The sequence below is a fragment of the Xyrauchen texanus genome, chromosome 11 (assembly GCF_025860055.1).
Source record: "Xyrauchen texanus isolate HMW12.3.18 chromosome 11, RBS_HiC_50CHRs, whole genome shotgun sequence".
Classification (NCBI taxonomy): Eukaryota; Metazoa; Chordata; class Actinopteri; order Cypriniformes; family Catostomidae; genus Xyrauchen; species Xyrauchen texanus.
The window spans coordinates 46,839,556-46,866,358 of NC_068286.1; the positions used below are offsets into that span (position 1 = coordinate 46,839,556).

The 26,803-nt window shown below is 40.0% G+C and overlaps 1 protein-coding gene across 1 annotated transcript in view; it reads left to right on the forward strand.

Annotated features, from left to right (window-relative positions):
* tmem131l (transmembrane 131 like) overlaps positions 1-26,803 on the forward strand; it is a 66,808-nt gene that overhangs the window by 11,653 nt on the left and 28,352 nt on the right. Inside the window, exons 4-7 of the mRNA XM_052137274.1 lie at positions 14,823-14,894; positions 17,072-17,195; positions 22,159-22,275; positions 24,534-24,638. Of these exons, the coding sequence (XP_051993234.1) occupies positions 14,823-14,894; positions 17,072-17,195; positions 22,159-22,275; positions 24,534-24,638 (418 nt within the window). The remainder of the gene's footprint in view (positions 1-14,822; positions 14,895-17,071; positions 17,196-22,158; positions 22,276-24,533; positions 24,639-26,803) is intronic.

The window sequence follows — 26,803 nt, forward strand, 5'->3', positions numbered from 1 at the left end:
GAGAAACGGATACATTTTCCATAAGTCTAAAAGTCCTATTATGCTAGAAAATCTTCTCCCTACCAGTAGGGGGCGATATACACGAAGAATGTGAATCACCAAAAACACAAGAAGAAGAATGTGGAGATTGATTGAGCAAGGAGGATAATTTATAGTAAAAAAAAAAGGACTTAATATTGATCTGTTTCTCATTCACACCTATCATATCATTTTTAAAAATATGGATTAAACCACCGGAGTCTGAATAACTTCCAAATAAATGTGGATTTTAGAGCTTCAAAGTTTTGGCAGCCATTCACTTGCATTGTATGGACCTACAGAGCTGCAATATTCTTCTAAAGATCTATTTTTGAATTCAGAAGAAGAAATTCATATACATCTGGAATGGCATGAGGGTGAGTAAATAATGAGAGAATTTACATTTTTAGGTGAACTACCCCTTTAAATTTCTCTTGCCAATAAAGTTTGATACTACTAACGTTTAGTTAGCCACTAATACGGCCTATCAAACTAAGTTACGAATAAGCTATGTGCCATACTAATAAGACTAAATAATATCATACAGCATGTGTTGTAATGAGAAGGTCATATAATATGCAACTGTGCGCATGCACATTAAAAACATCCACTACGTCATCCCGCTACAATTCACAAGGCTTTTTTCCATCTGTGTCATCAGCGGGCAATGAGCCTGTCTTGCCACTGCACGTAAATAACAAATGGTGTTTTAAATGGTGAGTTGAAATATGTTGAATTGGTGCAACCACTGAACGTTTGTTCAGAAACGGGGAATCTATGTAGGTCACAGGCACACATAGCAGCACTTAACTCTTTGATTGCATGACCCCTGCAAAGGAAATTTGTTTTTGTTGAGGTTGTCACATTCTGTTCTGTGTGTGTGGTCCACAAGGTCAGGTCAAGTTATTTTTATTTGTGTAGCGCTTTTCACAACACTCATCGTTTTAAAGCAGCTTTACAGAAAATCAGGCATTAACAGAAAATGAAACTGTAATATCTATGAAGTCTTTGAGTCATCATTGTGTGCAAAACTTAAGTAATATTTGTATTTAGTGTGTGTGTGTGTGTGTGTGTGTGTGTGTGTGTGTGTGTGTGTGTGTAGTACGTAATATGTTTACTACAACTGGTGTTCTAAGCGTACTTTTGAACTTTGACTTGTGCCCTCCCCGTGCAAACTAATGTTCTTTAATACACAATATAAATGCTCAATTTAAATTATGAGAGTTTTGGGGGTCTGGGTATCTCAGCGAGTATTGACGCTGACTATCACACCTGGAGTTGTCCAGGGCATGCTGATTGACTCCAGCCAGGTCTCCTAAGCAACCAAATTGGCCCGGTTGCTAGGGAGGGTAGAGTCACATGGGGTAACCTCCTTATTGTTGCTATGTGTGTTTCGCTCTCAGTGGGGCACTTGGTGAGTTGCGCATGGATGCTGTGGAAGCCTCCACATGCGCTACATCTCCGCGGCAACACGCTCAACAAGCCACGTGATGAGATGCGCGGATTGACGGTCTCAGGCGCGGAGGCAACTGAGATTCGTCCTCCGCCACCCGGATTGAGGCGAGTCACTACGCCACCACGAACACTTAAGAGCGCATTAGGAATTGGCCGTTCCAATTTAGGGAGGAAAAAGGGGAAAAACATTTAAATAATGAGTTTCTCATATACATTTCACTATAAGAAAAGATCACAAACAATTAGACTTCAGAAATAGTGGGCTACATTCAGGCCGATCAGGTGCGGAACAATCAATATATCTGAACAGTATCTGTCCTGAAAAATATGATTTATATATTTAAAAAAATATATATTTATTTTTTGTAATAATGTTGAGATGATTATTATACTCACATATAACTTTTTACATTTTTAAAATTCCACATTGTATCAATTAATATCTTAACATATGAAATTGCTTGTATAATAATAAAATGAGCTGTCAATGTTTGAAATAATGCGTAGAATTTACAAGTTAAAAGATTAAGTTTACATTCATTTATATAACAAGCACTATAATGGTACTGTCACTTTAAGAGTTTAACGTGCATCTCACATTGAAAACAGTGTAGAAAAAAAGCACTGTAGAAATTATTTCCTTTATGATCTCACAGACCGAAAACAATGTTGCAAATTTTGAAACATCGCGTTTTTCCTCTATGGTTCGTCATTTGTTTTTGTTTGTGATATATTGAAATTCTAATCGTCCCATCTAGGGTTGCTCCGATACCAAAATGTTGGCTTCGGTACGATACTAGCTCTGGTACCTCGGTATCGAAACTATCTCTATATTTAAGCAACAAATAAAAAATAATTTAAACTCATTTGAGTTCACAGCCGATTATACACTCGACTATTGGATACTATTGGACACACTGCATGAAAATCAAGCATTCATGGTGTGTTTTGTGTTCGTGTGTGCGCCGCGTGTTCGTGTGTGCGCCGCGTGTTTGTGTGTGCGCCACGTGTGTGTGTGTGTCGCCGCGTGTGTGTGTGTGTGCCGCGTGTGTGTGTGTGTCGCGCGTGTGTGTGTGTGCGCCGCGTGTGTGTGTGCTCAGCGTGTGTGTGTGTGTGCGCCGCGTGTGTGTGTGTCGTGTGTGTGTGTGTGTGTGTGTGTGTGTGTGTGTGTGTGTGTTCGCCCGTGTGTGTGTGTTTGTGTGTTCGCCCGTGTGTGTGTGTGTGAAGGAGATGACAGAGCAGAGCTGAGCCTTATTCATTCTGTAGCACCGATGTGACCATATTATTTTATTAAATGACATCCATCTGCATTATAATGATCACACTTGGCCATATAGAGACTTTTTTTATTATTATAATTTTCAAATGTTCTTTAATTACAACTCAAAACTCTCACATTACATTTTACTTATAGCAGCACACTTTAATATGGTACTGAAATGAACAACAAAATTATATCGTACCATTTAATATTTTTTGGTATCGCGATATTTCATTAGTAACAGTATACCGTGCAACCCTAATCCCATCCCTACTATGTGAGGATGGTGAACACTGAGCTTTCAGGTTTCACTTCAGGTTAACAGTCACATAATGCACTTTTATATTAGGGCTTGTGGGTTTAATTGGAGATCCTTGAAATAACATTTAACAGAAATGGATACATTTATACTATATACTATTCAATAATTATATAGTATAATTGTCCGGCTTCCAAAATCAACGGTGTAAATGCAAATATTTAAGTTAAACAAAAAGAGTTGAGTATTTTCTGTCGTTCTACCCAAGTGCAAAATCTTTGAAGTTGTTAATTCCCGAAAGGAAATCATATTTTATTGGACTATTCCAAGTTAAATATGGATAAATGAGACCTTGAGGTGTGTATTAAGCATCACAAATAAATGACAATAAAATGTATCGTCATAATCGTGCCCTAAAACAATTAAATGGCAAGTATTTGTATGACAATTAATCGTCATCCAAATTGTGTAATCATGATCCTAATGTAACGCAAAATACAATTATAATGAATGATTTCGCATAGTGAAGTATAAACGAAGTTTGAGGTTTTCTGTCTGTAACTGAAAGATTTCTTGCATAATTGTAGAACATTCTTGATTGTGTTTCACACCATAGGTCCACGATTTCAATTCTGAGGACATTTTGGCACTTCCTGCAATGCCTTCCCTTAAAGTACTTTCATTATGTTTTGCATCCTCTTACTCGCATGTAAATGCACTCCAGCTCATGTGAGCACATTTGTTCTTTATTGCCTAAAACATTCAGGGTTGCCGGGTCACATAAAGGAAATGTTTGGAAATATGTGTCCTCTCCTAGTGACTTTTGCAATTGATCTCTCTGACAATTTAGAAAAATATGGCATGAAGATTTTCAGACGTGCCTCTAACCTCACCAGTCTTGCCTACTGGGATCACAGAGCCATTTTTTTTTTGTAAAGGATTTGTCTGCGTTGTGTCACTGAACGTGACAAGAAATTCTGTCAGCTCATACTTTCTGTTTAAGGCCTGAAAACATTCCTAATTGTCCAAATATGCACATGTGTTTGTTCAACAGCGCTGATCGGAAACCGATGTTTGATAGTTTGGGTTAGTGGGTTTGTGAGTTTCAGAGCCAGCTCTCAGAGTGGACTGATTTAAAGGCTCAGCTCTTTTGGGTTTGACATTGTTGTAGCGTGTTAGGGGAACTGGAACCTTGATTTAAGATGTATGCGAGTATGTGAGATCATTTCTGAGCATATATGGTTAAGGGCTCTCATGCATGAGTTTCCCCAGCAAGGGACTTTTAGAACGAACTCTTCTGCACGCAGGGATTCTCTCAACACGCACCCAATGGTTGTTGGGTTAAGACGATGAAGTAAGCTTCCCTGCCAACTCCAAAGAAGCCGTGCTGTCAGATGTGAGCGTGTTAAAACATTCAGTTCCTTTTTAAGAGAAGAAAATCGTGTGTTGGAATTGGGTTGGTCAATCGAGCCCACGACCTTGGCGTAGATAGTGCCATGCTCTACCGGTTGAGCTACAGGATCTCTCTCTCAGTTCTAGTGCTAATTTTCTCACCTCCTGCTGTTCTATGCCCATCTCTTTCTCTGCCAACCCCACAAATAGCTGCAACTCTGGCATCAACTACATTCCAACTTTTTCTCCCTTGGATCATGCACACTAATATATAAGAGAAAGTCTAGGAGACTTCAAAAACACAATCCTCCTCCTCCTATTCAATCATGGGTTAAAACAAAAGTATAAAATACTTTTGTGCGGGTTCTGTGATGTGTAAAATTGACATCAATTAGTTGTAACGCAACCATTGCTTACCGTATGTGTTATTGCTTTAGTCATGTGACCTGCTCTTGTGTGGCAACTCGGGGGTCAGTGTTTGGCTGGTTGTTTGCGTGGCCTCTTCGCCCCTGCCAGGTGGTGGTGGTGGTGTTGTTGTTGTTGTTGCTGCTGCTACTTGGGATGTGCAAGAATGATCGATTAGTCGTTCAACAGCTGACTAGTCGATTAGTGACGTCGACTAGTCATTTTTAAGCAATAAAAAATTACGAAAAGGTTTTCACTTATTTTAATTGTAATATTGAAGACGGCATTTTAATATTGGAATTATTGTAGTTTCAATATTTTTTATTATCGCAAATACTTTCAGTTAGTTTAAACATAATTTTCATAGATATGACGGTTTACCTCATATTTGCTACAGACGCTAAATTGTTATCGCGAGTAACGTCATGGAACACAAGCGCAAACGTGGGAACTGATGTAGTACAATTGGCAAAATAATTTTATGATAATGTCAATAATGCTCAGAATGTCAAAGATGTGAGCTAAGAATCGTCATCTGGTTTTGCAGAAGTGAAAACGGCCAAACAATATTGGTTGTAGGCTTTTGTTAAAGGGGCAATGAAATAACGCGGCGGCTCGTTTTAGCATATTCCCGTTTCGCGGCCGACCCACTGTCCCGCTCGGTTGTCCCGATGGCCAGTCCTCCCCTGATCGGCCCCAAAGTGTGTCGGCTGATGCCCGATATGCCAGATTACAGTCCAGCCCTGTATTCTACCCTGTTTCTGACCCTCTGTCTAAAGCGCTCTGTTTCGGACACAGCGTCTCCTTTAAAGTTCAATGTAAACGCCCACTGTTCTGATTGGCTAACATCATGTAGCCCCGCAGATACAGCCATATTTGAAACTCAATGGGAAGAGAATGAACAAGCTCTCCACAACATTATAAAACTACATTTTAGGGTTTACACATCACACACATCCAACACATTGCATCAGAATACATTAAACTGTTCACTCAAGCACATCAGCACCATAAACTATCAAACAGTCATGACATTTGATTTATTAATGAATTAAACTTTACTCATGGCTTTGCTGTCAAGTCCAAGTGTTTATAACATTTACATTTATGCATTTGGCAGATGCTTTTATCCAAAGCGACTTACAGTGCAATTATTACAGGGACAATCCCCCCGGAGCAACCTGGAGTTAAGTGCCTTACTCAAGAACACAATGGTGGTGTCTGTGGGGATCGAACCAGCAACCTTCTGATGACCAGTTATGTGCTTTAGCCCACTACGTCACCACCACTCCACATTATAACTGCCTTATATTCTTCAATATCAGTTCATTTGCTCCGCTATGACTGGTTCACAAGCAGTCCACGCTGATGCTCGCACATAGACGTTGCATAGCACGGTGAAACATGGCGCTCACACATGAGCGCAGATCGCCAGAATGCATCCAAACGGTCAAAGATATCCAGCTAGTGCTTGTTTACATAAACTAACATGATAGTGTAAATGGGCGCAAGAACAACAAGACGCAGAATGAACAGCTGAATGAAGCCGAACGGATTCTCCGTGATTGGTCAGTGACACGCGGAAGCCGTAAAAATGGCAAAACAAAATGTGTTTGTACCGCAAACAGTCCTGTATGAAAATGCGATTGAGTGAGTGTTTGACTAACAGAGACATCTCCGTTTAGCCGTCTGGCGTCTCTATCCCTATCCCAAAAGTTATCCCCATCTCTCTCCCACATCCCATGTATAACCGCCTTTACACTCTACTAAAAGTTAGTTTTTCATTCTGTGACCCTGCTCGATATTAAACATGGATCTTATCGGCATGCACATGACATTACAGCTTTAATTTTTGGTGCAATGAATCTTTACGTTACATGCAATCTATAATGCTTATTTCACACAAAACTGATTGAATCGCTTCCAAAGACATGGATTAAACCACTGGAGTCTTGTGGATTACTTTTATGCTGTATTGATGTGCTTTTTGGAGCTCCAAAGTTCTGGTCACCATTCACTTGCATTGTATGGACCAACAGAGCTGAGATATTCTTCTAAAAATCTTCACTTGTGTTCAGCTGAAGAACGAAAGTCACACATAGCCTCATCAGGGAGTGTAAATGATGAGAATTTTCATTTTTGGGGGAACTGTCCCTTTAAAGATGAAGGATGAAATTGCTTTCAGTACCTTTTAGCGTGTCTTGATGACCTCTTCCAGCAGTTCGTTTGAATCATGGCATTGTTGTTACGGAGTGCTCGTACTTGACTGTCTGGTTCCTCTTCTGTTAAAACTACTTTCCTCTTTTTCAGTGTTGTGTGGCTTATTCAAAGTGAACATGCAGTGACCTGTGTTGCTCAAGTGTTGTTCACACAGTCAGGAAAATGCCTTTTCTCTCATTTGCAGACTGATGTGTTTGTCTGCCAGATTATATGCATTCATATTCTCATTTCATAGATGATCTACCTTTATTTGGGAATACTGTGGCAAGTAGGGATGCACCGATGCTACTTTCACTTCCGATTCCATTATCGGAAATCTCAGTATCTCCCGATCCCAATCCGATACCAGTGTTGTTTTTTTGCGTAATCAGATTAGAATATCTTTACATTATTGTGTGGAACTAATTGGGTTTGCTCTTTAATATGTAAAGAAACACAAACCTCTAATTATTTCATTATTTCAATATAAATGTGTAATCATTTGTAAACTAATAATAATATATTATAATAGTAATGTATCTCAATCGTACACCTTTAACTTTTAAACCCTCACGCTTTTATTTTGACATTCTGAACTCTCCAGGACGTCCTGTATGTGTCTGTTTGTAGGCAAGTTCACGGTAGTTTAATTTGCATCTTTAAACTCTGGTAAAATGCTCCTCCGGTGCTGTTCTAAATGCATATTATAAGTGAACCGAACTATTGAGGCTCTACATCTGAGATGTTCTTGAGTAGCGCTCAAATATTGCACGCCGCGTGAAGGCTGAAAATAGCCGCGTGTGAGTGAGTGAGTGAGTGAGTGAGTGAATATGTGTGTGTGTGTGAACAGAGCGGCGCCATTCACTGATGCGCTGCACATGCATTTGATATATTTACATATTAAACAGCCTTCTGGGATTCACAGAGTTATGCTTTATATGAAATCTGCAGTTTTTGGCAATTTCAAGCATCGTGTCGCCTTCATTCCTCAAAACAATGATTGACTGAGTTTCTAGAGAAATCTGTTTCTTTTTTTGCCATTTTTGACCAAATATTGAGACATGCCAGTCTATTACACACTGTGCAACTCAAAAACAAACACAAAGACAATGTTCAGCTTCATTTAATGAACCAAATATCTTTCAGCTGTGCTTGATATAATGGCGAGTGATTTTCTAGTATCAAATGATCAATTTATCATGATTACTCAAGGATAAGATGTTGGAGAAATGCTGCTGTTTACATCAGTAATGTCCCGAATATACTTTGTGATCAGTTGAATGCCACTTTGGTGAATTAAAGAACCAATTTCCTTCTGAAACCGCAAAATCTGTCCATTATTCCAAAGCTTTGGCTGTAAGTGTATGTTTTGGCCGGCAGATACTACAGTTAATAAATTGCCTAAAATTACATGTAAAACACTTGTGACAACCTGTTCCTTAATTCCTGTGTTGCTCTTTAGATAGATCCTAAAAATCAACAATGTCTTTTTGGGCATCGTGTCAGTTCCTCCTACCAGCTCAGAGATTATTCAACCAGCATTCAGGGCCGGCGTTACCTATAGGCGAACTAGGCAGTTGCCTAGCGCCTTGGAGGCGGGGCCTCCAAAACATACGCATGCTTATCCACCAATCAAGAGCAGCAAAATACTATGCTGTTTGTCCATTGGATATAACAATTGTCATTCACCTGTAGTTAAACCAATTAATATCACCGTTTACATGCGAGTCACTCCCAACCTCTGAATTATGAATGAAGAGATTGTAGATGAATAAAATCCAACTTTTCTGCAAATTTATCTGATGGCGCCGAAACGAACTCATCCTTCAGGGGCTGCTAAGCGTAAGGCTAAACAGGCACGCAAAGAACGTGCATCTCGTGATTCAGGTATCATCTATTTTTGAGTGATTGTAATGTATTGTAAAACATAAACTGATTCTAACGATCAGCGTCATTTTGAGATAGATCATTTGACGGTTATTTCCAGTTCAAAAGAGCGCGAGCGCCGTTGATGGACTGAATTCGCTTTGAATCCGGGCGTATGTAGCTACAATGCAGACTTTTGTTAGAAAAAAGAAATAAGTTCTAAATGAACCGTCCAAAAGAGTCTGATTCGCGGAAATGAATCGGACTTCCAGTCACTGTTGGAGAGATAGAGGCGAATTCATGATTAACTGTTGAACTGAATCTTACAAAGGAGTCGATTCTCCTCGATGGAATCGATTACAACCTGTGGAATAGAATCTTGATTCCTAACGCCTCTGAATCAAGGAATCGATTCTTTTAGAATCCATTTCCAGCCCTAGTCAGGAGCTGACTCGCAAATTACTACAGAAAAAGTAAAGTTTGTCAGTCAAAGAGCAAACGCATTATACTAAAGCATTGTTTATTATGTTTTAAAACAGTCTGTATATCTTCTAAAACGCAGATGTTTAGCCTACATTAACTGCTCTAGTCTATAATAATAGACTATAGACCATAATAGACTTAATTTTTTTCGTTTTCCAATCATAAATACTGTTGCAATATTTATTGAAAATAAGTATGCAATCTTAAGCATATGAATAAGCACACAATTACAGTTGACGAAATTAACTTGTCTTTTCACTTCCACTAGCAGCTGATTTGTGTATCATAAGGTATTTCTCTACAATACATACCTAATATGACTATATTTAGTCTATCAAAAACAAAACTGTTCATTATCCCAAATAGTGGGTTAGTGTGTTACCATAAATAAATTACTGAACAAATTACTGCAAAAAACTTCCTGACTGCTAAAAAAAAAAAAGATGACTTTTCAGATGATTTTTTTTTTGTTTACCTTAATTAAAGTTACATTAATATGCACATTTAAGTAAAAATATAAAAATACTGAGAACAGGTTTTGTATAAATAAAATGGTTAGGATCATATTTGTTTTCAAGTCTTTTTTATTAAATGATGTTTTATTAAAAAAGTTCGGGAGGAGCACATTCAGATAATCAACGAGATAAGAGGTATATATATACTGCAGACTTAGCTCTGTTCATTGACAGTTTATCAGCATCCTTCCACCGCCCCCATCTCCTCACTTTGATTTTTAATAATCTCTTATTGGATGTAAACAACACAATCCAAAATACAATGCAATCCAATGTAATACTGTGTAAATCTGGCCAAAATTCAGAGCCTGGAGCCCTCCCCTGGACAGCCAAATACACATAATCTTTACTCTCTTTAATTTGATGTAAGTGTGAACTCGTGAATTCTGAAAGGTGGAGGGGCGGAGGGCATGGCGGGGGGCCTCCAACATACATTTTGCCAAGGGCCTCCAAATGTCTAGAACCAGCCCTGCCAGCATTAACATGAAACACAAAACTGAACTTGAATCAGCTGCTTTGCATCATTTCTACACTCCTCCCCCTGCATTATTCAAATGGTCTACAACTTCCTGTTTGAGCACAGGAAACGACATGCTTAGAAACCTCTTTTTTATGATTATAATCTCTTTAAATGTCCCTGGAACTTTAGCGTCAATTACTAAAATAGGTTTTCTTGCTCTGCACAGTCCACAAGTGCCTCACTATATGCATTATTTTTGGCATACTTCCACTGTACATGATTCAACATAATTTAAAAGCTCTGTGGTACAACCTGGGGAGCGGATGCAAGTACTCTACGTACCTCTGCACTCGGTTTGGTGCTGCAATGTGGCTTAGCAGCCATAGAAGCATGATTTACATCCAGCTTAAAAACTCTATGGTTTATTAGCGGAATAATAAAGTTGCTCCCTGTTTTAAGCAACTTACTTACCCCTGGGAATCTAAGATCTGAGGCTTTACTGCGAGAATACGACCAAATCCATGACAACGCCAACTCTAAGAATCTAGAGACTTAAATCGAGGAAGCCTCCCATAGTTGAAGCTCAACATTTGAGAGCAAGCAATTACAATTATAGAGAGGAGAGGACATGCTAATGGAGTTCCCAAGTAGATCCGGTCATTGTAAATTGGAAAAACATCTTCCCCTAGTTCGACTGTGGCGCACCAAACCAACCAAACAATCCATCACATCACCACTAAATATCACCTCTGGTCCTATCCGGGAAATTGGGTCGATTTAATGGAGGCCGTACCATCTGCGTTAGAATGGACCAAACCACTAGTCATTGATATATGATCATTTTAACATGTTATATTGTTACATTTATATGTCATGTGTTGGATCATATGCGCTTACCCAACGTACTATCCTTTAATACAGCATATAAGCCATATGCATAATAAATATAATGGAATGGAAATGATGCAATCACATTATTTACTCATTCTGGAAACTCTGAATTTAACAGAACTTATCCGACTAAGGCTGTCATGTATGGATAACTAACTTCCGATTGTTTATTTTTTCCTACCGGGCATACACATTTTTATATTTCACGTTTTGTTTAACCAGGACACCGGTTCCATCTACTGTTTATAAGGTGTCTTGAGATGTTTCTTCATTTTAATTGGTTATTTTCTGATGTACCACATGATTCATGCAAATAGGTCTTTGCCCCGTAGTGATTTGGCATCCTCTCTAGATACTCCCATAGATCCTCGCCCTTACTCGTATAGGTGAAAGATAGCTGACATGCTGTTTTCTGAAACCGTACTCGCTTCAGGAGCCTGTGCACAGTGTTGCATCATCGTTGCAGTGTTGTTGTACCTGCAGCTACATGCATGCATTATTTTCAGTGTACAACAACAGACCGAGCTCAACCCAGTGTACGTTTAGATAAAGTCAGACACACTCCAATGGACGCTTTCTATACGTTCACGCCTGTATTTAAACCAGGACTTGTTTTGCTGTTGTTGGGGCAGTGGGGACCTTGTAACCCAGCATTATGGAGCCCTAGCTCCGTTTCTTTCTGATGTTGTTGAGTTGTTGTTTCTTTGGCTCGACAGGATTTTAAAACGTCTTGACAGATCCTATAGCTGCTCTCACCACACGCCAACTGCCATTTGATAACGCGGCCGGCTGTTGAACTCTGCTTGACCAGGCATCAGATCTACCCCGTGTCTTTTTATACCCTCACTCGGCGTTAGTTGACCAAGGGACTTGAATTCTATGTGGTCCATTTAGTTTGTGGTGAGTGCCATAAAGGTTAACGGTGTGTGTGTGTAAGGCTGTTTTACCAGTGTGATAATGGCCAATAAATGTATATTGAAACAAGAAAGTCACCTGCTTTTATAGTTGATGTTTGGTGCCATTTAACTTTGATTTATTGCATGCATGGGGAACTTAAAGAGCTGTTTAAAGTGTAAATAAACATGATCGCTAAAGCTCTGGCTGATACTACATAATGCTAGTTTTGGATTTTCATGCACATTCCTGGGAATTTTACAGAAGGGCATAATACTGCAACCTCCCTTTCTGTTGGTCATCATTGATATGTGTGTCTTGCTGTCACTGATCCTAGCTGTTGAAAACATGGACAAGCCAATGACAGTGTGGAAAGTAGAAGGATTCCCCTTTCGAATTAAAGGCTCCGTGAACTGCCTCGACGAGCACTGTTCTCTTTGGTGTGTTGATATATTTCCTACCAAAACACAAAGTTAGGGTGAGAATTGTCGTCTGGCTCGTTATTTTTCATAAATAGCTAATAGACTTTAGTGTGTACAATACACCCTGGCAAAGAGACACACACATACTCCTTTTCCACTGAAATGCTGTTGCTTCTACATTTACATTTACATGTATGCATTTGGCAGATGCTTTTATCCAAAGCGACTTACAGTGCACTTATTACAGGGACAATCCCCCTGGAGCAACCTGGAGTTAAGTGCCTTGCTCAAGGGCCCAACAGTGGCATCTTGGTGCTGCTGGGCCTTGAACCCCCGACCTTCTGGTCAGTAACCCTGAGCCTCAGCCACTGAGCCACCACTGCCTTCTCCTGCAATAGCTGGTGTTTAGCTGGGGAAACTGGGAACTGATCTATCTCTACCGGCCTGCTTTTCCTCCAAACGTTGATTTAACTGACCACAGTACACACAGCCCACAAAAAACACAGTGCATTGCAGTCTTTGTTTACGAGTTTTCAGAGTTTTAAAACATGGCTTAATATCCAAAAAAATAAAATCAGTTCAGCGTCTTAACGGTTTTACGTCCTGCTTTGGATGCAACCATCAAAAGTTATAACAAACAAAAATCTTATGCATTTCATAAATGTGTGTAAATAATGTTTATTTTAGATAGATGGGGAAAATAAAGAGGTCGTAGACATTGTGCAAGTCCAACAGTCCTATGTATTCAAAGATGGGGGTCTGGGTATCTCGGCGAGTATTGACGCTGACTAGCACACCTGGAGTCGTGAGTTTGAATCCAGGGTGTGCTGAGTGACTCCAGCCAGGTCTCCTAAGCAACCAAATTTGCCTGGTTGCTAGGGAGGGTTGAGTCACATGGGGTAACCTCCTCGTGTTTGTGATTAGTGGTTCTCGATCTCAATGGGTGTGTGGATAGTGGAGAGTAGCATGAGCCTCCACGTGCTGTGAGTCTCCGCGGTGTCATGCACAACAAGTCACGCGATAAGATGTTCGGATTGACGGTCTCGGAAGCGGAGGCAACTGAGACCTGTCCTCCGCCACCCTGATTGAGGTGAGTAACCGCACCACTAAGTAGTGGGAATTGGGCATTCCAAATTGGGGAGAAAAGGGGATAAAAATGCGTATATCCGCTAAAACAGAATTTTATCAATGTTTAAAAGTACACTTGCATATAGATGACCTTAAAGCTTAAAGATATGGGATAATGTCAGGCTGTCTGAAACCTCATTGCTCCAGTTTATGACCACTACCAATAAAATGAGAGGTTCACCATTTCATAAATGAACAACTAACTCTATTCGTAACAGAACAAAATTTTGTTGGTCTATATCAATGCAGATTGACAGTGACAGTATTGCATTGGTGCGTTTGGCTTATACATCCTATTGTCTTCAGTATGTGGCAGCCTTGTGTCATAATCTGAGTTTAAGTTAAATTAACATTAGACAAGATTAACCAATGCTGTTAAAGTGTATATATATATTGGTTCATGTCCATTTTTAACATATACAGCCTTATTGTATAAAGCTTCCCAGTACAACCTAAAAAATGTATTTTCCATTTAGATGTTTTTAGAGAAAGTCAATTTAATACAGTGCATTAATTTGGGTAAAGAGGGGCGTATAAGAGTTGTTTATATCGTGCTCCATTTTGACCTGCTGCCCACTTTGGCTTCCTGTTTCCTTTTGCACACTTATGATTATCATGTGTTTCATTATGAATCTCTGGTGTTAAAGAAACACTACTTGCACAAACACACTTGAGCAGCCTTTGATTTAAAGGTCAAATCTAAGAGGGTGGAAATGCAAACCAGCTGTTTGACAACTCATCATACATTGAAAAACTTGATAACTAAAAGACATTGTTTGTTTTTGTGTAACTGAGGCTCAGACTACTAATGCTCTTTGTAGTGATGCTGTGGCAGTGGGTTAACTTTCAAACACGGACCGATTTATCAGCACAGAAGAGCTTTTCTCCATCTGCCTTTCATTTTCAATCTGAATCACATAATCTTCTCCATTGCAATTGTATCTTCACCATTAGTTTAATGTTGGAGACCTGAGGACCCTCCTGAGACTGCCAACAAACCCTGGAGTGTTTGTGTTTATTAACCTATCATGTGCATAAAAACATTGTGATGAAGGCAATTGTATTGCAGACGTGTTTGTCAAATTCAAATACAGTTTCTTATATAAGACATTTTTCTTCATGCAAAAAGCATCAACCTGCATGTCGTTTTATTTCTCTCTTTTCTCCTCCTCAGCTCTTCGTTTTATGTGCAGGAGAGTGGGAGACAGCTCCTGTTTCAGCCGCCCACACTGGAGTTTGGACCACAGTAAGAGTTTTACATCTTTACAATTTACCTTCAAGTAACAGCACAGACAAAGGCCAACAATATACTTGGTTAATGGTACATGTATACAGTATACCTGTTTATCAGATACATAAACACATTGACATTCACTGACTATAGGGATGCACCGATACTACTTTTTCTCATCCGGCCCGATATCTGAAATCTTATGGCAATTTTCCACGGCACGTTACGGTTCGACTCACCTCGCTTTACTTTTGTTAGCTTGCATTTCCTCTGCGGTTTAGTGCCGCCACAACGTGGGTGGGATTATAGGCTGATCGTCATAGTTACGCCGCCTCTACTGCCGTGACGTCATCTTAAACGCGACACACACTGGCCAAAACAATAACACGACCGCTAGCTGTTAGCTACTAGCTCATTGTGCTGCATAAAGCAGCTGTTCATGGTGATTTTACACAAGTGTAACAGTTCAATTGGTTTGGATGTTTTAGAAGCTTCCAGTAGCTGCTCAACTAAATAAAGTGAAACTTATATAGAGATAACGTAACTAAACGTCCCATCCTCCATTGTGGATCAACACCAGTTCAGGGCGCTCTCCCTCCCATTGCTCGGCGGTTTAGACCGAGACCATTTGGTCGAACCACTTCCACTATTCCTTGATGGTTCAGTAGTCACTTAAGTTTTGTTAACCTTTCCCTGCACTGTTGTTGGCCCGGTGGTAGCCGCGTGCGTCCAACAGCTGAGACACTTCCTGAAAGATTTTTCGTTTCACTCATCGCTAACGAGAGGAACGTCTGCACCTCGTTTATTGACCACGGCGTGGTTTTGCGTACCACCATTTCTTTTTACAATTCGGAAGTCGCGTGAGCAAATGATACTGCCATCGCTGTAGCTAACTTTAAAACTAGCGGGTTGATGTCCCGTGTCGCATATCCAGTGACGCTGGTAGTGACGATTCTCTCTGACCATTCAGTGATCTGCAGGATTTTGACATCACATTTAGTATCGACTCGGCTCACTTGGAACCTCGACTGAGGTGGTACTAAAATAAGTATCCGGTACCAGGTACTATCCACAGTGGAAAACCCCCAAAAGCGAGGAGAATCAAGTCGTACCGTGCATTGTAAAAGCCCCATTAGTTTCGACCGATACTGATCCGATATCAGTGTTGTTGTTTGTTTTTTTGCATAATCGGTTTAGAATATCTTTACATTATTGTGAGGATCTAATTGGGTGTAATCTTTTATATGAAAAGAACTACACATTATATCAATATATATCAATAATTATCAATAGTATTTTTTTGTTCAATTTAGTTTTAAGATATCAGTTCACTTTTCATTCACACGGTTATTTTTTGGAACCCATTCAACTTACAATAATTTGTAAATAAATAATAATATTAAATTATTATTGTTGACTTTTAGGAATTTGAATCATGAACCTTTAACTTTTAAAACCTTGCGCTTTTATTTTGACATTGTGAACTCTCCACGAAGTCCTGTATGTGTCTGTTTGTGGGCTTCATAGTATTTTAATTAGTTTCTTATTAAAACTCTGGTAAAATGCTCCTCCGATGCCATTCTTAATGCATATTATAAGTGAACCGATCTATTAGTAGTTAACAATACCAAAACAAGAGGATAAGTACATCAGAGTCACTAGTTTGAGAAATAGACGCCTCACATGTCCTCCGCTGACAGCTTCATTGAATTCTACCCGCTCAACACCTGTTTCATGTACAACAGACTCTCTTGATTCTGACCTTTTGACCACAGGAACATCAGAAATAAAGAGTCGAGCTGCTAAGCTTTCTGCGGTTAGCTTGAGCTCTGAAAGGTCAACTGAAGTCTTTTAATAGATGTATGTGCTGCAACTCTGTGCGGCTTTGAATGACATTTACTTTCATCTTCTCACAAGTGTTGTAATGGTGTGTGAACTGCCCTGATTGTAATGCAATGGGGAAGCGTGCGCTGAGATCTCAAAGTATGGCGTTTCTGTCTGGAGACCAAATAAAAGTGTTCAAATATGTGTAACATTCCATACCATACAAGTCATTTAGACCTGTTTCTCCATTTCATTTACAATTGTGGAGATCAACACGATCACCATGAGCTTTTACTAAAACGTTCGGATGAATGTGATATTGGAGCATATAATGCCAGCTTTTAACCTGTGGATCTGTCATTCTGTAGGCCTGTTGGGCTGCCAAGAGCTGAAACCGTATATATCCACAACCCCAGCCAGGAGCTCCCCGTCTCTCTGCTCTCAGTGTTTACATCTAGCAGACATTTTCACATGCCTTCCTTTCACAGAAGGGTGAGTATGCGCCTCATTTCACATTTGGTCTGGGTTTATTTGTTTTCCTCCCTCTCTCTTCCTCTGTTCTGTTTGTTCCATGCGAGAGTAATGCAATGTTTCATGTAGGTAGTTGTTTAAACGAATGTTCGAGGTTCACTACATTATGAATTTGTGGCATAATGTTGATAACCACAAAAATTATTTAAAACAAATTCACGATTACAGTAAGGCACTTGGAAGTAAACAGGGCTAGTACATAAACGCACAATACACACCGTTTCAAAAGTATAGCCATTATCCATTTACATTTATGCATTTGGCAGACGCTTTTATTCAAAGTGACGTACAATCCAATTATTACAAGGACAATCCCCCCCGACCAACCTGTAGTTAAGTGTCTTGCTCAAGGACACAATGGTGGTGGCTGTGGGGATCAAACCAGCAACCTTCTGATTACCAGTTATGCGCTTTAGCCCACTACGCCACCACCACTCATCCATGTGCGACCTGCGTCCTCCTGCGTGGACATTGTGTTTTTGTCTTCGCTATGCATAATTTAAATTCATTTAAACTGGCTGATCGCAGTTCAGGAGACTGTGCTGTCGTTAAATGGTTAAACATTCGACGCACCGAGTCATGTGACAAAACAACATGGCGCGTATCACCGGAATTTGTCTTTGGGGGAAGCGCCAACAAAACTACATCCGGTAAGAAACCTCATTAAGATATTACTTTGAAACCTGTTTGAGTCAAAAGATTAGGGTCTCTAGTTTAATCCGATATGCCGTTTTACAAATTTGAGCTATTTATCGCGAAACGGCACAATGTTAAACACAATGACCACGTACGTGGACTATAGGCCTTTTTTCCTTAGAAATTGTATTCACTGTGCATTTTCACATTGAGAATCAATGGATGTATCCAAAAGCTGAAAAATTATGCTTTCATAGACTTTATATGGATTTAGGATGAAAATAAGGTGCATTTCGAACTGTTCTGAGACCAGTGCAGACAGACAGCACACTGGAGGTTAAGTCATGCACTAAATAGGGAGCAAGGGAGCATCCTATAGCATTCCTATGCAGCCAAGTGTGTTCACTCCTAAAATCAGACCAAAAGTTCAGTTTCAGGCTACAGATGATGTTTGCTCATTATGACAGCAACGTTGTAATTTGGGATGTGGACAATGACTAAAATCATTGACGTTAAAACGGAAATTTTGTAGTCTTAAAAGTCAGAAACCTTCAGAATCCATTTAAAATACTTATTTTATTATTCCAACAGCCGAATCAAATACTAAATGAAACTAGAGGATATGTTTGCGACGTGCATCCATTACATACACACTTGCATAGTAAGCGCTGTTAGCCACCGATTCAGACACGCCCCCTTTTTCTAAAACCCCTCCCTCCAAATATAACATTTTACCGTTGAAGCCGAGCAGTAGAGCAGCAGTGTGTTTTCTTATGCTTTCAAACACAACGTTAGCAAAATAGTGTCATCAACTGACGACGCCTATGAATCTGAATATACCGTTAAACCTGAATGATCCGCTTCAACACCGAGAGCGCGCAAACTGATTGACAGGCACATCAAAGTCTTCTGATTGGCCGAACAAAAAAATGTGACCGGGCAGCCTTCGGCCACATTCTTGTAAAACATGACCGGCTGAATCAACGTTATGTAATATACGTATATTAATTGAAAGCAATTGTAGTACAGGACTCATTTCAGCCACTGATTACTAAATAATTTGACAGATGTTCGGCTAAGAAAGAAAACCGTTTAAATAAATATAGCTAGGATAGAAAAACCTAGGCCTGTCGAATAGGGTTGGGCGATGTCCCCTAAATTGGCAGTTGACGATGTTGACAGTAAAACATCGCGATGGACGATGATATCATCGGTGGGGTGGGGCGGGGGGATTATATAATTTCATATAATTTTAAAAAATTATATGAAAACTTATAATTTCGTTATTTTACTAACCCGACTCGTCGGCGCTTTATCAGTAGGTTGCACGACACGTGAAGTGTTTTTTTTTTTTTAGCTTTCACTTAAGAAGAGTTGTGCACTTTTTTAATATATCTCTTTACATAAATACTATTTTCCACTTAAAAACTATAATTTCGTTATTTTACTCACTGATGAGCAAAAGGTCGAGGCAGAAATGACCATGTACCTGCAGGAAATGGCCATTGATGGGGAAGAGGACCCGCTGACTTGGTGGAAAATGAACGACAAAAGGTTTCCGTTCATGGCAAGATTAGCACGGAAATATCTGTGTGCTACCAGTACTCCATCAGAGCGGGTCTTCAGCACAGCGGGTAGTGTAGTTACTCCAATCCGCAGCTTATTAAAACCAGATAAAGTGAATATGTTGGTATTTCTGGCCAGAAACATGGAAATTTAAACATGGTCTATGGTGAAAGATATTAGACTTCTTTACGCATTTTTCAGCCATCCGTTCTGGAGCTATTCGATTTTGCATATTATTTTTTAAACGTTCATTTGTGTAGTTCATATGACCACTTTACAATATTTCAGTAACATAATTTATTTTGTAGCCTGTGCTGAAGTTAATTGTGCTGCTAATTAAAAGTGAAATGTTAATGCCGAGTTTCGGTCTGAGTGTTGTTCCCGTTTTCTTGTTCTTTATTTGTTGTTCTTCTATGTTTTAATAAATGTGTGTTATTCATATTCACCTTGTTTCTTTCATTTGATTTGACATTATGGATATATGGCCAAGGTTTCTTTAAAAGTATTAACCAGACAAAAGTTATTTGACGTTCGCTGGTCTGGGTTTATCTTAAACTGCCGCTTCAGTGTATACAAGAGCTATGTGACAATGAGCAAGATTTCCTGAGACACTACAACTACTAATAATTCATTAATAAAGTCTATTTTCTTGTAGCCTACAACATAAAATATTTTAATCTAAATGTACAGTGTAAGACATGTAAAAAAAAGACAAGAAGCTAACAATGTCAAGATCAATATTTGTGCAGCCTGCCTGACACGGTATTTTCACAGACTAACACGTCACGTCTCTGGCATATACTACAGTATTTAAAATAGCATATATGCATTAGCTATATTCTCAATTTAATTTACAGAGCAATCCCTGCAAAGTTTTTAGGTTAACTATAGAAGAGACTAGGATTAGTGAGTCACACTAGCAAGACTTGCAAAAGGGGGCGTGGCATCACGATGGTGGCTCTACATCGTGATGTTGGTCAGCCATCATCGTCCATCGGCACAACCCTACTGTCGAATTTATTGTCCTAAAACTCGACATCCATTTACAAGGTCGTTTAACCAATCGGCACTTCAACTGGCAGAGTAAATAATAACGTGGCAATAGCCACCGAATATTTACTTGGACCACACTTTATTTCGTCGAGCGAAATTAACATGTCAGCGTAGTCCTGTTAAAGTTGGGACCTGAGGCGGTTAATCCCTGTGCTTGGAAAAAAACCCGCTCGGCTGGAACTGAAGTTGCAGGCATGCAGCAAAAGCGACTTCCAAGCTGTTAGAGATTGGATATGCCTCCAGCCTTCCCACACCACCACTAAAGTGTGTGCATTCCTATACTGTTGCTCACCTTGCGAGAGGAAAATTCTGTACAAGTGAAAGTGCAGAAGCATGCAAGCAAGGCCTGATGTGAAATGAAACTTTGTATACCTCTGCTCCAGATGTCTGCTTTAATAATTGCATTATTTATGATCTTAAAGTTATAGTAGCATGACTAATTTGAGCATAGCCTTACTAAGCAAAGTGAAAATCTCTAAGTCAAATTTTGAATAGTTTAATTGGGGAAAAATATTTAACAGACTAGTTCTCCAGTGCAGACTAGCAGAAGCTGTACCGTTTCGTCGACTAGTCAACGAGTCTTGCACATCCCTAGATGTAATATTGGATAATACTTTAGACCAGTGGTTCTCAAACTTTTTACAGCATGTACCACCTCAGAAAATATTTGGTTCTCCAAGTACCACCATAACGACCAACATTAAAATACAGTAGTAGTAGGCCTAACTATTCAGCTACAGTTAACATTCATTTATATTTAACCTTTTCACAAAATTCGCTGCCCTCAAATGTGCGTTTTTCAAGGCAACCGTTATAGAACGCATCACATTATTGTTTCCATGGTGACGCGTCATTGCTTGTCACGTGACCACAGCCACTGAATGACTGATGATCTGCTTTTATTTCCTTTTTTATTCAAAATATTCACAAATTTGTTAGCTATACTATAGCATTACCTTTATAAACATCACCTTTATAATTATCACATTAGTTGAGCTCTATGCGCGATGGGCGCCACCTGATTATAATGGATAGGAATATTATTGCCGCTTCCATAGACAACAGTGTGTATTTTACAAACTCTAAATATATTGTTTTTTTTTAGTACTTATGTGAATTTAAATGTCTGAAACCTAAAATAGTTGTTGATTTTATCACTCTAAAGTGATGTTAACATGTATAATGCTTGTGGCTAAACAGTTACAGTATGTATTTTAATATTTATGGACTGGTCCCATTCACTTCCTTTGTAATTGCTCCTCTGTCTGAAACGCTCCGTTTTGGTGCTGCTTCTCCTTTAAGACTTGACCGTAAACGGCCACTGTTCTGATTTGCTCTCTCCTTGTCATCTCACTGCTCGCCGCTACTGGGCGGGGCTACAGAAGTGATGAGGCAATGTAGGCGTTGATGTGTTGTTGTGAAGACGGTCCGATGCAAAGGTCTAGTGTGACATCACAATGTGGAGGAAGTGGCGAACGAGTCATTTTGGAAGCTTGGTTTCAACAAATGCTCTTTATATAGTGATGAGGAAGTTTTGAGTTCTGAAACTTAGTGTTTTTATGATACAATGACCTCTTATGTTAAAAGATCAAGTGATTCCTCATGTCATGACACTTTAACAGTTTCTTGTAGAGAGTTGTAATAAGAGTGTATTGTGTTTCCATTACAGGTGATTCCACCCAGAGGGAGGACATCTTTAAAAGTAATTTACCTCCCCACAGTGGAGGGCAATGAAGAAATCTCTTTATTTATTAACACGTCAACCCATGGGATGATATCATACCAGGCAAGTTCTATAGAGCTGTAATATTAAACAGTCCTTTATGCCCCACCCACTAGCTTCCAAAATCTCTCACATTTAAACTTCCAGTTAAAGGGACAGTTCACCCAAAAATTATTTTACTCTCCCTCATGATATCCCAGATGTGTTTGACTTTCTTTCTTTACCAGAACACATTTGAAGAATAATAGAAAAATATGTCAGCTCAGTCGGTCCTTATAATGCAAGTGAATGGAGATTTCTCTTTTGAAGCTCCTAAAATCACAAACAGTCAGTATAAACATCATCCAAACGACTCCAGCGGTTACATTAATGTCTTCAAAGGCGTCATGCTCGCCTTTGGTATATTATATAACATAATTGTTCTAACAAACTCTAAACCGCTGTCAAACGCTGCTACTCACATGCCCACAAAATGTTTGTTCACATTTTGTTGAGTTGCAGCCTTGTGCTAAAATGCTTTAAATAGTTGGGTTTTTTTCACATCAATCTACACTTACCCCATAATGACAAAGCAAAAAACTGATTTTTAATAACTTTGCACATTTATTAAAAAGAAAAATCTGAAATATCACATTGGCATAAGTATTCAGACCCTTAACTCAGTACTTAGTTGAAGCACCTTTGGCAGCGATTACAGCCTCGAGTCTTTTTGGGGATGATGAGACAAGTTTTGCACACCTGGATTTGGGGATTTTCTGCCATTTCTTCTCTGCAGATCCTCTCCAGCTCTGTCAGGTTGGATGGGGACTGTTGGTGGACAGCCATTTTCAGATCTCTCCAGAGATGTTCGATTGGGTTCAAGTCCGGGCTCTGGCTGGGCCACACAGCCACACTTTTGTTATCTTGGCTGTGTGCTTAGGGTCATTGTCCCATTGGAAGGAGAACCTACGGCCCAGTCTGAGCTCCTGAGCGCTCTGGAGCAGGTTTTCATTAAGGATATCTCTGTATTTTACTACGTTCAGCTTTCCTTCAACCCTGACCAGTCCCCAGTCCCTGTCGCTGATAAACGCCACCACAGCATGATGCCACCACCACCATTCTTCACCGTTGGGATGGTATTGTGTAGGTGATGAGCGGTGCCTGGTTTCCTCCAGACATGACGCTTGGAATTGTGGCCAAACAGTTCAATCTGTGTTTCATCAGACCAGAGAATCTTGTTTCTCACAGTCTGAGAGTCCTTGAAGTGCTTTTTTATGTGTCTTGCACTGAGGAGAGGCTTCCATCTGAACACTCTGCCATAAAGCCCAGATCGGTGGAGAGTTGCAGTGATGATTGATTTCTCCCATCACCACACATGTTCTCTGGAGCTCAACCAGAGTGACCATCGGGTTCTTGGTCACCTCTCTTACCAAGAACCTTCTCCCCCGATTGCTCAGTTTGGCCTGCCGGCCCACTCTAGGAAGAGTCCTGGTTGTTCCAACTTCAGTTTCAGAATTATGGAGGTCACTGTGCTCTTGGGATCCTTCAATGCAGCTGAAATGTTTTTGTAGCATTCCCAAGATCTTAACGATTGATGCCTCGACACATTTGTCTCTGATCTCTGCAGGCAGTTCCTTTGACCTCATGGGTTGGTTTTTGGTCTGATATGCATTTACAGCTGTGAGACATTATATAGACAGGTGTGTGCCTTTTTTAAATCATGTCCAATCAGTGGAATTTGGCAAAGGTGGACTCCTATCAAAGTGTAGAAACATCTCAAAGATGATCCAGAGATTTGGGATGCACCTGAGCTTAATTTCAAGTGTGCTAGCAAAGGGTCTGAATACTTATGTGATATTTCAGCTTTCAAAAGTGATCAAAAATATATTTTTTTTGCTTTGTCATTATGGGGTATGGTGTGCAGATCAATGTACTTTTTTTTTTTTTTAAGCATTTTAGCATAAGGCTGCAACATAACAAAATGTGAAAAACATTAAGGGGTCTGAATACTTAATGAATGCACCGTAGACAAGCAAAAAGCTTGACGGTACAAAGTGCTTCAATATTGCCTGATTGACATTCTGATCTTGTTCAGATTAATGCAATAAATGAGTGTGTATGACTGTCATTGAGCAACCTGTGCTATGGCATCATATTAGTATAAAGTCATGCAACATGTTACAAATGTCTCAGGCGCTCGTGTTTTCATCCTGAATCAATGACTGGTGACCTGATGAAAGCACTAATGAACACTGCTCTATATGTCGTTTAATGTAAATGCAGTATATATGTATTATGAACTATTCTTGTGTGATGAAGTGACCTGTCTCTGTCACTCCAAGGTTTTTGGGGTTGGCAGCCAAGGGGGATCTGTCAAGGACATCCACAGAAGAGACAGCATGCTGATATTTCCCCACATACAGAGCATTAAGCTAACACAAACTCAGGTATGCATCATTTATTTCTGCATGAGCTTTCCTTAGTCATCCACTCAAACACTCTGGGTATTCTTTTTAGTTCAATATATTTTGTGCTGTGACACATGAGGTCCAGCGTCAGCTGAGTGTTTCAGTCTCCTATTACTGCAGCTGTGATTAACAAACATGCACTTTACTACCGTGATCACAGAGATATGCACGCACGCACACATACGCACACACAAAATACCCAAACGGCATGAAAGCACAGACAAAACCCCACATGAATGTGCTTTATTATGGCTTGCACAGAAAGCACAAACGGCTACACTGGAAAACTGGGATCTAGTGTACCAACTTTTCACCTTTGGGTTAAAATGTAGATTTAAGATTTTGAATTGCACATTTGTTGCATGATTGTACTACCAGTACTTCAACTATTTGACCCTGTGTAGCCTCTGGCTCTCTTGATAGAGAAATAATTGTGTTGTTTGCATGGCTTTGTTTGTTTAGTCACTGTATGTTTCTTCTCATGGCAGTGTTGATAGTTGGGCAAGTATCTCTCTCACAAATCTTGAAGATGATGTAGTCTGTTTTATCTCGTATAGATGTCCTCCTGGGTCTTGGCTCTCATAAACAAGTTTAAATTTAGACGCTTCTCTGTTTTTGCGACTATGTTCAAATTGAGCTCTGTACTCTTTGTCAGTGTCTCACTTTCTCTCGCACTGGTATTCTTTTCCTGCTGATATCCAACTGAGATATCTGTTGGGAAAAGAGGACATCAACCCTTAGCTTGCTACTTTGACAATATAGGAATGTTGTGGAAATATATAGCCTATTCAATCCTGAACTTTCAAACTGTTCCTAATTAAAAACTAATTTGTGCTGAATTTGGACATCAAGGTAGTCGTGTTGATGTTTTTAGTAATCTAATTAGGTATAAAACTTTGCTTTTAACAAATGATCACAATTAATCATGCCCCTGGAATGTAACAAGTACTATTCCTACCATCAGACCAATTCGAGCTCGAAGTGCCACCTGTTTTCAGCAGGGGGCAGTAAGCGAAATTTCAGCTGTGTTGGCAACACACAGCTGTACAGAGAACAAACCACACTCAGGCATGCTTGACAATAGCGACAGCACAAGATGACAGCATGTACAGTATCTCACAAAAGTGAGTACACCCCTCACATTTTTGTAAATATTTGATAATATCTTTTCATGTGACAACACTGAAGAAATGACACTTGGCTACAATGTAAAGTAGTGAGTGTACAGCTTGTATAACAGTGTACATTTGCTGTCCCCTCAAAATAACTCAACACACAGCCATTAATGTCTAAACCGCTGGCAACAAAAGTGAGTACACCCCTAAGTGAAAATGTCCAAATTGGGCCCAACGTGTCAATATTTTGTGTGGCCACCATTATTTTCCAGCACTGCTTTAACCCTCTTGGGCATGGAGTTCACCAGAGCTTCACAGGTTGCCACTGGAGTCCTCTTCCACTCCATGACGACATCACAGAGCTGGTCGATGTTCGAGACCTTGTGCTCCTCTACCTTCTGTTTGAGGATGCCCCACAGATGCTCAATAGGGTTTAGGTCTGCAGACATGCATGGCCAGTCCATCACCTTCACCCTCAGCTTCTTTAGCAAGGCAGTGGTCATCTTGGAGGTGTGTTTGGGGTCGTTATCATGCTGGAGTACTGCCCTGCGGCCCAGTCTCCGAAGGGAGGGGATCATGCTCTGCTTCAGTATGTCACAGTACATGTTGGCATTCATGGTTCCCTCAATGAACTGTAGATCCCCAGTGCCGGCAGCACTCATGCAGCCCCAGACCAGGCTTGACTGTTGGCAAGACACACTTGTTTTTGTACTCCTCACCTGGTTTCCGCCACACACGCTTGACACCATCTGAACCAAATAATTTTATCTTGGTCTCATCAGACCACAGGACATAGTTCCAGTAATCCATGTCCTTAGTCTACTTGTCTTCAGCAAACTGTTTGCGGGCTTTCTTGTGCATCATCTTTAGAAGAGGCTTCCTTCTGGGACGACAGCCATGCAGACCAATTTGATGTGGCTTATGGTCTGACCACTGACAGGCTGACCCCCCACCCCTTCAACCTCCGCAGCAATGCTGGCAGCACTCATACGCCTATTTCCCGAAGACAGCCTCTGGATATGGCACTGA